The 14,258-nt window shown below is 37.9% G+C and overlaps 1 protein-coding gene across 4 annotated transcripts in view; it reads right to left on the bottom strand.

The window, feature by feature from the left end:
• Positions 1-14,258, bottom strand: part of CDH8 (cadherin 8) — a 370,300-nt gene that overhangs the window by 188,034 nt on the left and 168,008 nt on the right. For all 4 annotated transcript variants that reach the window (XM_068527304.1, XM_068527303.1, XM_068527305.1 and 1 more), the window contains one exon: positions 2,082-2,201. In XM_068527304.1, the coding sequence (XP_068383405.1) occupies positions 2,082-2,201 (120 nt within the window). The remainder of the gene's footprint in view (positions 1-2,081; positions 2,202-14,258) is intronic.

Below are 14,258 nucleotides of genomic sequence, written 5' to 3'. Positions count from 1 at the left end.
TGCATCATAAGAAAAAATATATATAATATAACTACGTGTGGTGATGGATGTTAACTAGACTTATTGTGATAATCACTTCACAATATATACCTATTAGCGAATCTTTACGTTATACATCTGAAACTAATATATAGTTATGTGTCAATTATTTCTCACTATATTACACTGTAAATGGTGAACTTTTGAGATTCAAGTAAACAAACAAATAGCCAAGGAGCAAAGGAGGAAACTATTCAATTCCCCTTAAGCAATTAACACATTTCTGTTTTGTGCAAGCCACTACACCATAACTATTGCCTATGAAAAGAGAAGTTCAAAGATATCTGACAGTGGCTTTGAAATTGAGGACCTGGGTGTGAGTCCCAACTCTCACTGTGACTTTGGCCAAGGAATAGGCCATCTCTAGACTTTTTCTCTTCCCTCAAAATTCAAAGCTGACTACCTTCTCTACCACTTCCCCAGGGTCATCAAAGAGCACAAATGAGATGAATTTTATGGCAGACTTCCTCTTTCACTGAGGAAGAAAATATAATTATGCCCCTAATTAATGTATTTTACAAGAGCTCTTTCCTGTTTCCAAATCTAAATTCAATTTTAAGCCATGACCTATTTATGTATAAATGTACTTTTTCTCACTTTTAAATGCATGAGGATTTTACTCTTTGAATTAGAAAAAAGTGAAGAGAGGCTTTAAATTTTTAATTTAATTAATAATTGACTTAATGGTAAGACATGGAAATTCATCTCAATATTGCTGAAAACTCATGAATCAAAGAAACAATATGTGTATGTGCCCACATATTGAATTTTTCTATTTGGAAATCTGCAGACAAAACCACCAGATACAGAAGAAAAGTACACACAAAAGATGGTGTTATTTATAATAATTTTAAAATGTGCTACAAAAAACACAAGATGAGGGCTTCCCTAGTGGCGCAGTGGCTGAGAATCTGCCTGCCAATGCAGGGGACACGGGTTCAAGCCCTGGTCTGGGAAGATCCCATATGCCGCGGAGCAACTAGGCCCGTGAGCCACAACTACTGAGCCTGCGCGTCTGGAGCCTGTGCTCCGCAACAAGAGAGGCCGCGATAATGAGAGGCCCGCGCACCGCGATGAAGAGTGGCCCCCGCTTGCCGCAACTAGAGTAAGCCCTCGCACAGAAACGAAGACCCAGCACAGCCATAAATAATAAATAAATAAATTTTTTAAAAAAAAGTAGAGGAATTTAAACAAAAATTCCTAAAGAAACGCAACATTAAAAAAAAAAAAAAAAAAAAAACACAAGATGATAAGTGTGACAAAATGGCTTACTCTCTTACTTCACTGTTAAAATTAAACAATAAAAGATATATCTTCATTTACAAAAACTATCATTTTATGAAGTTATGTTCCAAATCATTAAAAATAGTTCTTTTTGCTTTGTTTTATTTTTTAAATAACTTATTTCCTGTTTGCTAAAATCTATACCGTTGGACTCAGGATATTGGTGGGGTTTAATATTGGCAATAATAATAATATCTTCATAAGACCTCTAGCGCATAGATATCAGTATCCTGTTTTACAAATGAGGAATCTAATAGCAAATGTAATAATATCCATGCATGGAATGATTACCGCATGTCGTGTACTGTAGGTTTAATATTTATTGCTTCATCTGATCTTCATCATAAGGCTATAATGAAGGTTCCACAGCACTTTATAGATGTGTGAGTTGAAACTTAGAAAGCTTTGTAAATGTTACTTGCCAAGCATCATGCAGCCTGTAAGTACCTGTATTTATTCTTAAATCTGATATTTAAGTCTGCCTGCTTTATAAGCTCATTTTCCCAGGGATGAACAATGGTGCCAAGCCATCTGTTAAACAGGTGATACTCTACAAAGGATCTGCAATTCATTTTAATATGTATCAAAATGATCGTCAGGCTTGCCATGTACCTCCCATTGCACAGGAATAACACATTCAAATGTTATTGATAGGCAGTGAAGTACTTAACCATAACATTTCATAATCCACATCCCAAGAAAAGTATTTTCCTGAAGCAATGACATGGTAAATAGAATTCAAAATTTAGGCCACAAACCTGTTTCAGGCTCAATGGAAAAATAAGGTTGCCCTTCCAAGATACTATAAACCAACTTCGCACTGTTTCCATAAACTGGGTCATCAGCATCAGTAGCTGTTACATTAGTGACAGACGTACCTGAAAGAAAAAAAAGAAAGAAAGAGAGAGAGAAAATAATAATTAACACGTTATTCTTTGCCAAGAACTAAATTTTGTCAAGCATATTATACAGAAATCCATGTGTGAGAATAAGAAGGAAAAGAAATCATTTTAAAAATATGGAGATGAACTACTCTATCATAACTTCAATGATATACAAACCTTTTAAAAGAAAGAGTACTGCTAGGTTGGAGTACTATATAAAGATAGCTCTTTTAGAATTGGTATTATTTAAGATTCCTTTGTAGTTTTCATTTAAAGATACCTATCAGATGCATGTGGGCTTAAAGAATATGAAAAAGATACATATCAAAGAAATATGAAACACAAGGTTAATAATATGATGGATATAACATGTAGCATTTAAGTTTTGCAAAAGCACAACTGAATGTACATGGAAAAATTGGCTGCTGAAAAAAGTTGTGCAGAAATATCAAAGGAATATTTTATCCCATTTTATTTAATTCCTCAGAATATAAAATTATATTGGAACTACCAAGTAATCAGCATGTTTAGATAATTGGGCCTATGGATAACAGAATCAAAACCTTTATTTTTTCCCAGATTTTCTGTTTTTATTCACTCATTCATTTAGCAATTGAACACATTCAGCTTGCCTGATACAAAATATATATATTACAACAAAATCTACACTCAAGAAGCTTACAGTTTGGTGGTGGGAGGGGAGAGGAGGGAAGAGACAAATGTACCTAGACATTCAGCTGAATGCAATAGCACAAGCTTTGGATCCCTCACTTAATCCAGCACAGACTGGATACGGTCAGGGACAGCTTTCTGAGAGGCACTGCACTTGAGTGGAATTATGAAGGACAGGTAGAGTTTAACCAGGAGAAGAAGAGCAGGGGAGGAATTCTAAACAAAAGTCAAGCATAAGTAAAAGCAAAATAGTCTGAGAGACTGAGGGAAATTCTGGGAATTGCTGAAAGTGGGGAGAAATTGGAGAAGTCTGGTGTGGTAACAGAATCATGTTCTATGAGGGCAGGGTCAATGTCTTCCTCACCCAGTAAGTGTCAGACATATAATTGTCGAACATATATTTGAATGTTTATTGAATGAATGGACGAATGAATAAATTATCTGATGATTTCATGACAAACGGTAGGTAGGTATCACAAATGAGTTTCCTAGAAATAGATTCTAAGATGAAGATTTCTTGAGTTTTTACTGGAGAATCTCTTTGATCAACATCTGTGGGAAAGTGAAGAGGACAAGTCTGAGCAGGAGGAACACTTGGGCAATGATGCGGTTACAACCCAGACCTCAGCGGTCTCCCCTCTAGAGCTGGGATGGTCATCGAGGAAATCCATCCAGGACTTTACACTCTGCCACTGACCAGTTATTGGCTGTGGGAACCGCCCTGAGAATGGAGGCTTGGCCCTGGTCCAGGGACCTATCTTCAGCTGAGGGATCATCAGCCCTGAGCTGTCAATTGTCAACACTCCCAGCAGCTTAGGGAAGAGTGTTTTAAACCTGAAGGGAGTTGAGGGTAGATCTGAGCAGCATTTCTCTACGTTTGCTGAAACAATGTAGAGCCTTTGCAAAATCTTGCCAGTCAAAATCTTTTTGAAGTGTTTTGAATTACAGTCACTACAGAGGACAATGTAATGATATTTGTCAAGCAGTTGATTGTCCTGTAAAATTGGAATTTTTACTCAGAATGATGATTCAGAGGTTCTACGAAAGTCTACAGTCAGAAATAAAAAAATGCTCTGAATGTCAGTTGTGTAATACATTCCACCAGATACTGGGAATGGTATCAAAAAAATAAATTAATAAAGACTCACTTTCACAGGTAGCTCATCAACGAGCTGGTGAAATGAGGACATGAAAGTACAGTATTTGCAGTTATTTGAATATTGTGTGGGATGGAGAAGAAATGGAGGAAAAACATTCCAGGTGAGAGGAGGATAATAAGATAAAAGTGACTAGATTTTTCTAGGAGGAGAGATGTCTGGAAAAGCCAGCCATTAAAGCTAAGGTTGGAGATGCAAGCTGAGAACAAAATACAAGGGCACGTGAATGTCAAGATGGGGAGAGTTGGCTTCATCCTGTAGGAAAGAGAGAAAATATATCAGTTAGGGATCAACCCTAGGTAGGAGGCTCCTCCATTAGTGCTCCCAGGTTCAGGTGGAGGCAGAGATGTAGAAGATTAGGTGATCAGATGAGTTATGTGGTTTACAGCAATAGTCCAGTTAAGAGGTGACAAAACATTGACACTGGGTAATGACAATAAATATGGGTCTCAACGCTTATTTTCTTGTTTTGGTCCTTGCATTAAGTTTATCTAAAATGTTCAACTGGGGGTAAGCTGAGTAAGAGATTTTAAAAAATGAATCACGAGAAAAAGATTCAAGAATTACTGAAAGAAGTGAGTTCAGAGACTGATCAGAAAGGGTGAACTCTTCCATGCGGAAGACCATGCAATAACTTTTTTGTTTTCCTTTGTTTTGTTGTGTATTTACTTAGATTTCTTTTAGGAGAAATGATCATCCCCCATTATGAAGTAACACATTATCAGGAAAATAAAGTCAAGCTCTATAATCTGTATCATGCTAAGTTAGTCAGTGTGAGCATTTTGTACCAGGCTCTGTTTAGGCTGGAAAAAGAGAAGTGACAAAGTAAAAACTTTCCGTCATCAACAAATTTACCTTCTAGTGAGGGACTGTAAAATTAAGAAATGTCTTCACAGAGAAAAAAATAAATAAATCTAGATAGTGTCGGAACAATGACAGGATCCCTGCATATATCTGTGGGGTGAGTGTATTTGGGCAGAGTAGTGTGGGGTTAATAGTTTCACAGAGGGAATAGTTCCATGTGGCATGTTCTGAAACAAGTACCTCTTTCTCTTTGGACCAATCATTTAACTTGTCTTAGCCCCAGATTTCAAATCTACAATGAATATTAGAGTTACTGTGAGGGTCAAACAAAATAATATATGTAGGGGCTAGAACAGAAATTACCACATGCTAAGCCTGTGAGTATCACCTCTGCTCACAGATTAGAATCTAGCTTTGAAAAATATTTAGATCCCTAGGGTTCCCTTCAGATCTGTGGGATGGCAATACAGGGATGAGGGTGGGATACTTTTTAAAGTCTTCTCACGCAATTCTGATGTAAAGCCACAGTTCAGAACAACTGGAGTGGGCACCAGACTTTTAAAAATTTAACTTCACTCTTCTCCATAGAAGCATTAATTTCTACCCTGATTACCGTAAAGAACTTTTGCTCAGATTTGTATATAAAATGAAGTAATTTTTAAACCACTCCTACTGCATAAACAGTCATGGAGATTATTTCTTATTAAAAAGAAGTTGGGTATAGTTCCTTGAGAATTTACTGTTACAAGACTGATGAAGATTACATCTATTTTCATTAGTTAGTATAAATTTATATTATCTTATTATGAGAGGACTCCTATCACATTACCTAACATTGAGGCAAGAGTAGGGGACCATTTTCTCCATCATTTACACGCTCTGCTCTGTGATTCAGTTTTTTCACATAGAAAAACAATAGTTTTTATTCTTCAAACCTCAAAGTTTTGAGTGAGGATCAAATGAGATACTAGTAAGTAGAGAGCAGTGGCTGAGAAGATAAATTTGAAGTCAAACTGTCTCTAACCAGAACACCTGTTACATATTCCATCCTCAACTTTTACTAGTTCTGTGTCCTTGGCCGAGTAACAAAACTTTTCTAAGCTCGGATTCCTTAATATGTAAAAAAGGAAGGTGATAGTAATTGTTATATCCTAGGTTTATTGAGTTAATTAAATATAATAATTTATGCAAACAGTATAGAAGAGTTATTTACACAATATTTCTGAGAGCTTATTGTCACTATAATTACATGTACGTTATGTGTATGTACACGCGAGACTGAATAATAAACTAGTCTTTTACAATTTTAAGTGGTGGTGGATGTTGTAATTTATAATTAAGTGTAGTTCTGCCTAGTCGTTATAATAGTAGCTTATTTCTACTGGAGAGGATGTGGAGAAAAGGGAACCCTCCTACACTGTTGGTGGGAACATAAGTTGGTGCAGCCACTGTGGAAGAAAGTATGGAGGTTCCTCGGAAAACTAAAAATAGAATCACCACATGATCCAGCAATCCCACTCCTGGGCATATATCCAGACAAAACTGTAATTCAAAAAGAGGCATGCACCCCTATGTTCATAGCAGCACTATTCACAATAACCATGACATGGAAACAACCTACATGTCCATCAACAGAGGAATGGATAAAGAAGATGTGGTACATATGGAACAATGGAATACTACTCGGCCATAAAAAAGAACGAAATAATGCCATTTGTAGCAACATGGATGCAACTATAGATTACCATACTAACTCAGGTAAGTCAGAAAGAGAAAGACAAATACCATATGATACCACTTATATGTGGAATCTAAAATATGACACAAATGAACCTATCTATGAAATAGAAACAGAATCAGGGACATAGAGAATAGACTGGTGGTTGTCAAGGGGGAGGAGGGTGGGAGAGGGATGGATTGGGAGTTTGGGATTAGCAGATGCAAACTATTACATACAGAATGGATAAAAAACAAAGTCCTCCTATATAGCACAGGGAACTATATTCAATATCCTATGATAAACCATAATGGAAAAGAAAAAAATAATAGCTTATTTCCTTAAATTTGGAAGAGGAAACACAAAAAGGTATTCTCAAATGTAACAATATGTTCTTGTCTTTAATAAGAAAGTGACTTAGAAAACACACACACACACAGACACACAAATCTCACATTCTCCCATCCAGTCAATTCCATGTCAATTTGCTCTGTGGTATAAAATTGCTGTGGGTTCAAAAATACAATGTGTTTTGATGTAGCCAGCACAAGGCCAGGCACTGGACACATCCTCAATACAAGTTTCTCAATGTTATTTGAGTGAATATCTCCCATATTTGAGTGCCATATCTCCCTGTCCATGCAAATCCCACATGCTTCCCAAGAAGAACCACTGGGCCGGGAACTGTAACAAAGCTAAGACCAGCTTTTACCCACATCCTCCTCCAGGATATTTCTGTCTGTTGTCTGGCTTCCCAGGAAATCCACATCCTTCAACTTCAGACACCTGGAAATGAAAAGGCAGCACTACTTTCCGTCAAGGATGATATTTCTCCTAATAGTGATTCAAGACTGTTGATGTACCTGTACACTGGAATAAATGTGTGCAGAGGTTTTGTGGATGCATTTGTCAAGTGATTACCCAGAGGGGGAAAAATGGATGCTTTGAGGTTAATCTTACAGCAGAAAAGATTTCTAGTCAAGCTGTGGTATAGGCTTCTCCATGGAAATGCATGCAGAATGCAGACCACAGAGGCAAATTGAAAAGTGTAAACCTTGCGGGATAATGTTTCTTCAAAGCGGCAAGTGTTGGTGTGTGATAAATAGGACCCTGAGTAATACCCAGGAAATATAACAACAGGATTCTCTGTTTGTGTTTTCATTTGGAACTGTTTTTGTCCCTTTGTCGAGGATACAAGAGACTCATTTAGCTAGTGACTATAAATTTGACACTGTGCCATTTCTCCAAGAAAGCCCCATTATAATCCAACTTGATGCTGATCCTAATTATAATAATATAGCTGTTGTATTTCCAGCTGTTGTCAACAAAAATGATCCCTGTCACCACAATTCATCCTGCTAGTATCAAGTCAAGTGTGAACATGTCAACTCCAAGGTGAATTCTGCTTTTAATAAACCCATTTTTCTGCATTTAGCTTCTTGGTTAAGTGCAATTTGCTAAAGTGCTGCTTGGATTTTAATTAACAGAGGGCTCCAGTATCATTTGCCTCTTGCCACACCTGAAAGTCCCCTCCCATTAGCAGCAGAACCTACACATCTGCCCCCTATAATGACAACAAACACTACAAGCAAAATTAACCATCAAAAATTTTACACTGTCAGGTTAGAGGCTCCAGTTTGCTGACAAACTAAGATGAAAGGTCTTCGGGAAAATAAGATGTTGGGATTTGGGTAGGGCAGCTCTGTTAGCTAGGCTCTACTTCTTTATGAGCAAGACAGCACACAAATTCTGCACATTACTCAGAAAGAAAAAATGCTGGTGCTGACACCCTGAGCAGAAAAACAAAGGTTTGGTGCAGCGTGAAAATGTGCACACTGGAAAAGCTAAAACTCTTAGGATAAGAAGAACACAAACCCCATTTGCAAAGACTCATTTGCAATACATTTTCAGAAAATAAGCATTTCAATAGCAGGTGAAAAAATAAAACAGCAGAACCTTTGCAATAGCTGAAATTCAGAAAGGTATGCATTATTGGCCCTCCTAATATCATCTTCCAACTTTGATTTGACCTTTTGGCTACTCTGATCCAAGTTCAGTATGTACAATACCCAGAAAGAGCATCTGGCATCATCATCTGAAATTATGTTACTTAAACATTCAGACTTTCCAAAGATCATAGGCCTAACAGGTCATAGCAACCGATGCAAATGCCTTCATTATTTTAATAAAACTAAACCCTCAACCCATCTTCCCTCATCCTCCGTATTAATTCCCCCGAGTAGTAGGCAATACAAGACGTAATGGGGAACACGTGTTGCTAATGACAACCCTTTTTGGTTGTTGTTGAATAGCAGGGCAATAATTTCATAATACCTGCGTAACTTGTTGACTTACTAGAAGCTGAAGCATCTGGCCCTGGATGTTTTAAATGTGTCATGCGAAATCCACTTTTTTTTTTTTTTTAGTTTTATCGAACCATGCTCTGGGGTTCCTCTGTACATGACTGGCATGCACTTTTAGAGGTTTTTTTGGTTTGTTTGTTGTGCACCCCGTACCCCATCCCCAATTACAACACAGCACAGACCTAGTGTGCTTAAGAAAAAATCTGAGAAATAAATGCAGGCAGCCAATGCATTTTTCTTCACATCTCTCTGACTGATAACATAGGTTTCAACATTCATTTCTCCTGAAGGGCCTCAAGCAAACTCCCCCAGTGGGAAAGATGGCCTAAATCCTACCAGTATTTTTTTCTCATTTTGCTGTTTGATTATAGAAGACATACGCCAAATACCCAAATCACCAAGGGATGCTCAGGGTGTCTTTGGAGGAAGAGGAGGATTAAACACGGATCAGTGAAAATTACAGCTTGTTTTTTTGTTTTTTGTAACCCTGTGTATGAAGAATTCTTCCCCAACCAAGTTCTGGGGGAAATAAATAGTGAACTGTACCATCTGACTGTTCGGGGTTCGTTCACCTATAAGCAAGAAGACAGGTTTCCACTTCCTTCTAGGAACTTGTGCTCTGAACCACTGTTGTTTAACTAGAAAGTTATGTCAGGGTGATAATAGAAGATGTAACCCTTCTCTTTTGCTGGTGATCAATCCTGCAATTGAACAGGAGGCCGAGGTGGCCTCCGCTTGCCATTTCACTTCAGAAACCTCTCTTTGAAGACACATACCACACAATGCAATCCTAAACAATCACGTCCCACACTATCTTCTTTTGCAAAGGCCTAACCATTGCTCGTTGGGTGTTCTCCTCCTGTGCCAGCTCTCAGCCTGTAGTGAAATGTTGCTGCCAAATTCTACAGGCTCCAAATTGAATTTATTATGGGAACAGGGACAGATTCTTAACTGCAGTCGGGTGGATGGACAGCACCAAAATGTATCCTGTCATTTCTCTGGCTCTGTTTTGAGTCATAAACTGGGGAAATAAAATTCAGTTTCCGTATTATATTCTGGAGCATTTCGAGGTATAAACAGTTTTGTAACTTAATGAAACCTCCATACACACTTAACATTGTGTTTTTAAAATGAGCCTGAAAGTTTCTGGAACAATTAAACACTTCAGAAAACACACTGGAGCACACAGATGTCTTCTATTCACCCATGCATCATTTCAGCAAACATCTGTAACGTGCATCGGGTGAGAGAAATGAAAATATTGTATGAAAATGTGTAACTGTAAAATCTCAGCCATGTTTACTGTGCACAGGAGAAAAATGCCTTCTATATCCCGGGCAAACAAAGCCAGGATGGTGGCCTACCCACTGCTTTCGCAAACCTATAATGAGGACAGTTGGAAGCCTGGTTGTGAAAACTAATAAGCTGTCTGTTTTACAGTTTCATGTGCATAAATAAACACTTTCAGAATTGGAATGACTCTTTTATAATACAAAAGGGGAAAAAAAGTATATTTCCTTTTCTAAGGCAGCCTGTTCCCAGCAATCAGGCCTTTGCTGTTCTAGTACCTATGGAACAAAATCCTATAAACGCTTAAGAAGTAAACTAGCATCAATTATGCTTTAGACTGAGCTATTTCCATCCTAACCTTGCACAATTATCCTACCAGTGGCACTGCAGGCATCTTCTACAATGTGTCAGGATTGCAGTAGGTGGAAGCTTTGTTTATTCTATCTTATTATCTGAATTCATTCATTCACTCGCACAAAGCCTATGTGCATATTACGTGCTGTGTGCGGAGCTCAGAGTTAGATGGGGAGGGTACAAGAATGTGCAACAAAGTCCGAGTTTCTGTCCCAACAGTGTTTGAAGTTTAGTTTAGCAGTGCTTTCACATCATTTCACTTTATTACAGGAAACTGTGCCAATCTTTAAGTTTATTTCTAGAAGACATGATGCAGTGGAAAACACCTATATACCACAATTAGAACGGCAGAAGATTTTGTTCACATCATCTTATTATAAGATAGATCATATTCTACATCAATGACTTGACACTCTCACACAGCAAGGGCATTTTTTTTACATCTTTAAGGCTCAGTTTCTTAACCTAAAAAATGGGAATGATATCACCCACTTCATGTTGTTATTCTAAGGCTCCATAAAGGTACCACACAATCAGCAATCCCTGGGTGATGGGACATTGTATAAAGCCACATCCCTGGGCTCTCCAGGGCATGCTACTACTTTATTTACATTTGATGAAGTAAGAGTTTGGGGCCAAGATGCATGAGAAAAAATATAACCATTGCAGTGGCTGTTCATTTTTATTCTTTTAGAATAAGCTTAATTTTCTAGTTAAGAGACAGGACTTTTAAAAATTTCAGTAATGTGGTCGTGGCTGCCCTGCCTCCCTTTCTTTCTTTCTTTCTTTTTCCCCCCAGCTTTATCGAGGTATAATTGACCAAAAAATTGCAATATATTTAAAGTGGTGTACAACGTGATGATTTGATATATGTATACATTGTGAAATGATCACCACAGTCAAGTTAATTAACACATCCATCACATCACATAGTTACCTTTTCCCCCCTAAATGTGAAATACAAAATGAGTAACTCTCCTATCAAATTGCAAACCTGGCAACATGAAAAGCCACTGAGCTGTTGTGCTATTGGGAAGGGAAAGTCCTAGACAACACACCTTAATTGGGCAATTATTACAGTGCTATGGCTTCAAAGAGATTTAAAAAAATAAGTATTCACGAATTCATCCAAAATATGCCATCCTACATGTGCCGCCAACTAAAATGGAGGTGAATTGGGCTGATCTCCTATTTGGGCCCTTTATTATTGCAATACATTTTTATTCAGCTCCTGTGATGTGTCAAGCCTTCTTTTAAGCACCTAAGAAACTTGAGAGTTAGAAGATTCTTGCTTTCTTGAAGGGCAGACTAGTGGAAAGGCAGAAAGTTAAATAACGAACAAAAATGATGTGATGAAGTGCTGTAGGTGAAAGAAAGGAGCTGGATAACACAGGGCAGCCAAACAGCAACAGCAAGGTTTCTGGGAGGAGGGGACATCGATTTAAGATTAGATTTAAGAAAAAGGATGATCTTGAGTCAATGTTCAGACATGAGGTTGCAAATCAGGAAGAACCCCCATGAAAGAGGTTAATCAGATTGGAGCTTATCTTAGGAAAATACGAAGTTAGAAATGAGTTTTGGACAGCTTTTTTACACCAATCACCCAGAGTTCTCTAATTTACCCAACTCTTTTTTTTTACACTTTTTGACAGACTTGATCAAGCAAGTACATTCCTATCCCTAATACATCCACCTAAGTCGTTCAGACACAGATTCAAGATTTAGTTGATTCCTAGCTGAATAGTTCCCTCTTCTGAACTCTAAAAATACTTTATCTGACTGTCTCTTGGGGCACCTTTTACTTTTATATATAAATTGCAGTGCATACAGATTTTTCCTTTTCAGACTGAAAGCTTCTTGAAAACAATACTCTTTCTTATTTGCTCAACTTTCCCCTCTAATCTTCTTCTCCAGAATTAACTCACTCTCTAATGTGGCTCCATCCCTTTATCACATCATAAACATAGCTCCACATTGTCCTAGTTGTACAAATGCTAAGAACAACACCTGGTATAAAATATTTATTTATTTAACATTTGCAACAAGGCTTTGAGCATTTGTGATGATTATCTCCTTTCAAACAGAAAGGGATAAATTCAAAACCAGAAGTTTCCAAACTGGCCCTTGTAACTACTACACAAGCACGATATGCTTCTGAACTTTACGTATTTAAGTGCAGAAAACATGGCTCAATGTCCTTATCTTTCTCTCTAGCATCTCAGAAAGTGCCTTGCATATAAATATGTACTAAGTGAATAAATGAATAAATGAATGAATGGTTATTTTCTTTAGGAAGACATATTCAGAAATTAATACAGCAGATTAATCCACTGATATTTTAAATCGGTGTTATTTCTATTTTTTTGTCTCATTTTCATACTTTAGGTTGTTAGTGAAGAAACAGTAGAGATTTTTGTTCCGCTTGAGAGTAGTCATGATCTTGTCTTCCTCAAGAGAAGCCTACTTTTGTGGCCGTAAACAAAAGCTAGTATGATATCAAACCCTTATATAAGGTTGTGAAAATTTCCTATAGAAGAAATGATGGACTGAAGACATTATTGGGTGGGGAGGTGTTTAGAGGGTGGAAAGTGTTTTTACCAGGAGTAAAGACCTTCCCAGGGACTAGGAAGAACGATAAAGATGGTAGGTTCCACAGGTGATAGGTTGGAGCCTGTCTAGGTTTCACAAGCCTGTACCAAGGATGGCTGCAGTCACATCCATGAAGGCTGATCAGTAAGAGCCCAAATCTGAAAACTGGGCATCAAAGCCAAGCTTATCATGGAGTGTATAAATAGTCACAAGGCTACCTTCCACCCAGGGCAAGCACAGGTCTAGCAGAGAACTGGACTAGGAGGTTCCATGAGAGCATGCATTAACAAAATCATTTGATAGTAGAGGGTGGTAGCAATGGCCAGGGATGGGTTGGTGATAGAGGGTGGAGAAGAGCTGGACTCTCCTTCCTGCTGATAGAGCTTGAAGTCTAGTGGACCTTTTTCTGTGATGAGTAAATCCCTCTGGAGTTTCCTATGATCCACAAGAATAAGTACTTTCTGCCCATCTTGCTAGTATGTGCTTAAGGAAATTCTACTTAAACTGGAGAAAATAAGCAGAGATAGCATTTCTTGAATCTGAGCCACTCCTTGCTAGATGTTCCACTGACATTACATAGGGAAGCTCCTTAATCCTTATAAAAATTCACAAACAGGGTACTATGGACTACTTTTTTGTGCCCTCTCCCATTCATATGTTGAATTCCTAATCCTCAGTGGGATAGTATTAGGAGATGGAACGTCTGGGAGGTAATTAGTTCATGAGGATAAAGCCCTCAGAGTGGGATTAGTGCACTTAGAAGAAGAGGAAAAAGACACTTTGCTTCTCTCTCTCTGCTCTCTACTATGTGAGGACATGGCAAGAAGATGGCTATCTGCAAACCAGGAAGCAGGTTCTCACCAGACGCCAGATCTGCCGACACCTTGATCTTGGACTTCCAGGCCTCCAGAATGGTGAGAAATAAATGTTTGTTGTTTACCACCATCTTTTATAACCAAGTTCTAAGTTATAATTTAAGAAGCTGGCATTCAAGTCCAGTTCTATCTGATCCAAAGACAACATTTCTACTCTACTAAAAAGAAAAAGAGAGGCATACATCATTTGTACTTTGGTATTAGTGTATTTTAAATTAAATTTTACCTAT

The sequence above is a fragment of the Eschrichtius robustus genome, chromosome 19, assembly GCF_028021215.1.
Source record: "Eschrichtius robustus isolate mEscRob2 chromosome 19, mEscRob2.pri, whole genome shotgun sequence".
In the NCBI taxonomy this organism is placed as follows: Eukaryota; Metazoa; Chordata; class Mammalia; order Artiodactyla; family Eschrichtiidae; genus Eschrichtius; species Eschrichtius robustus.
This window is presented reverse-complemented; position numbering and strand designations above follow the sequence as displayed.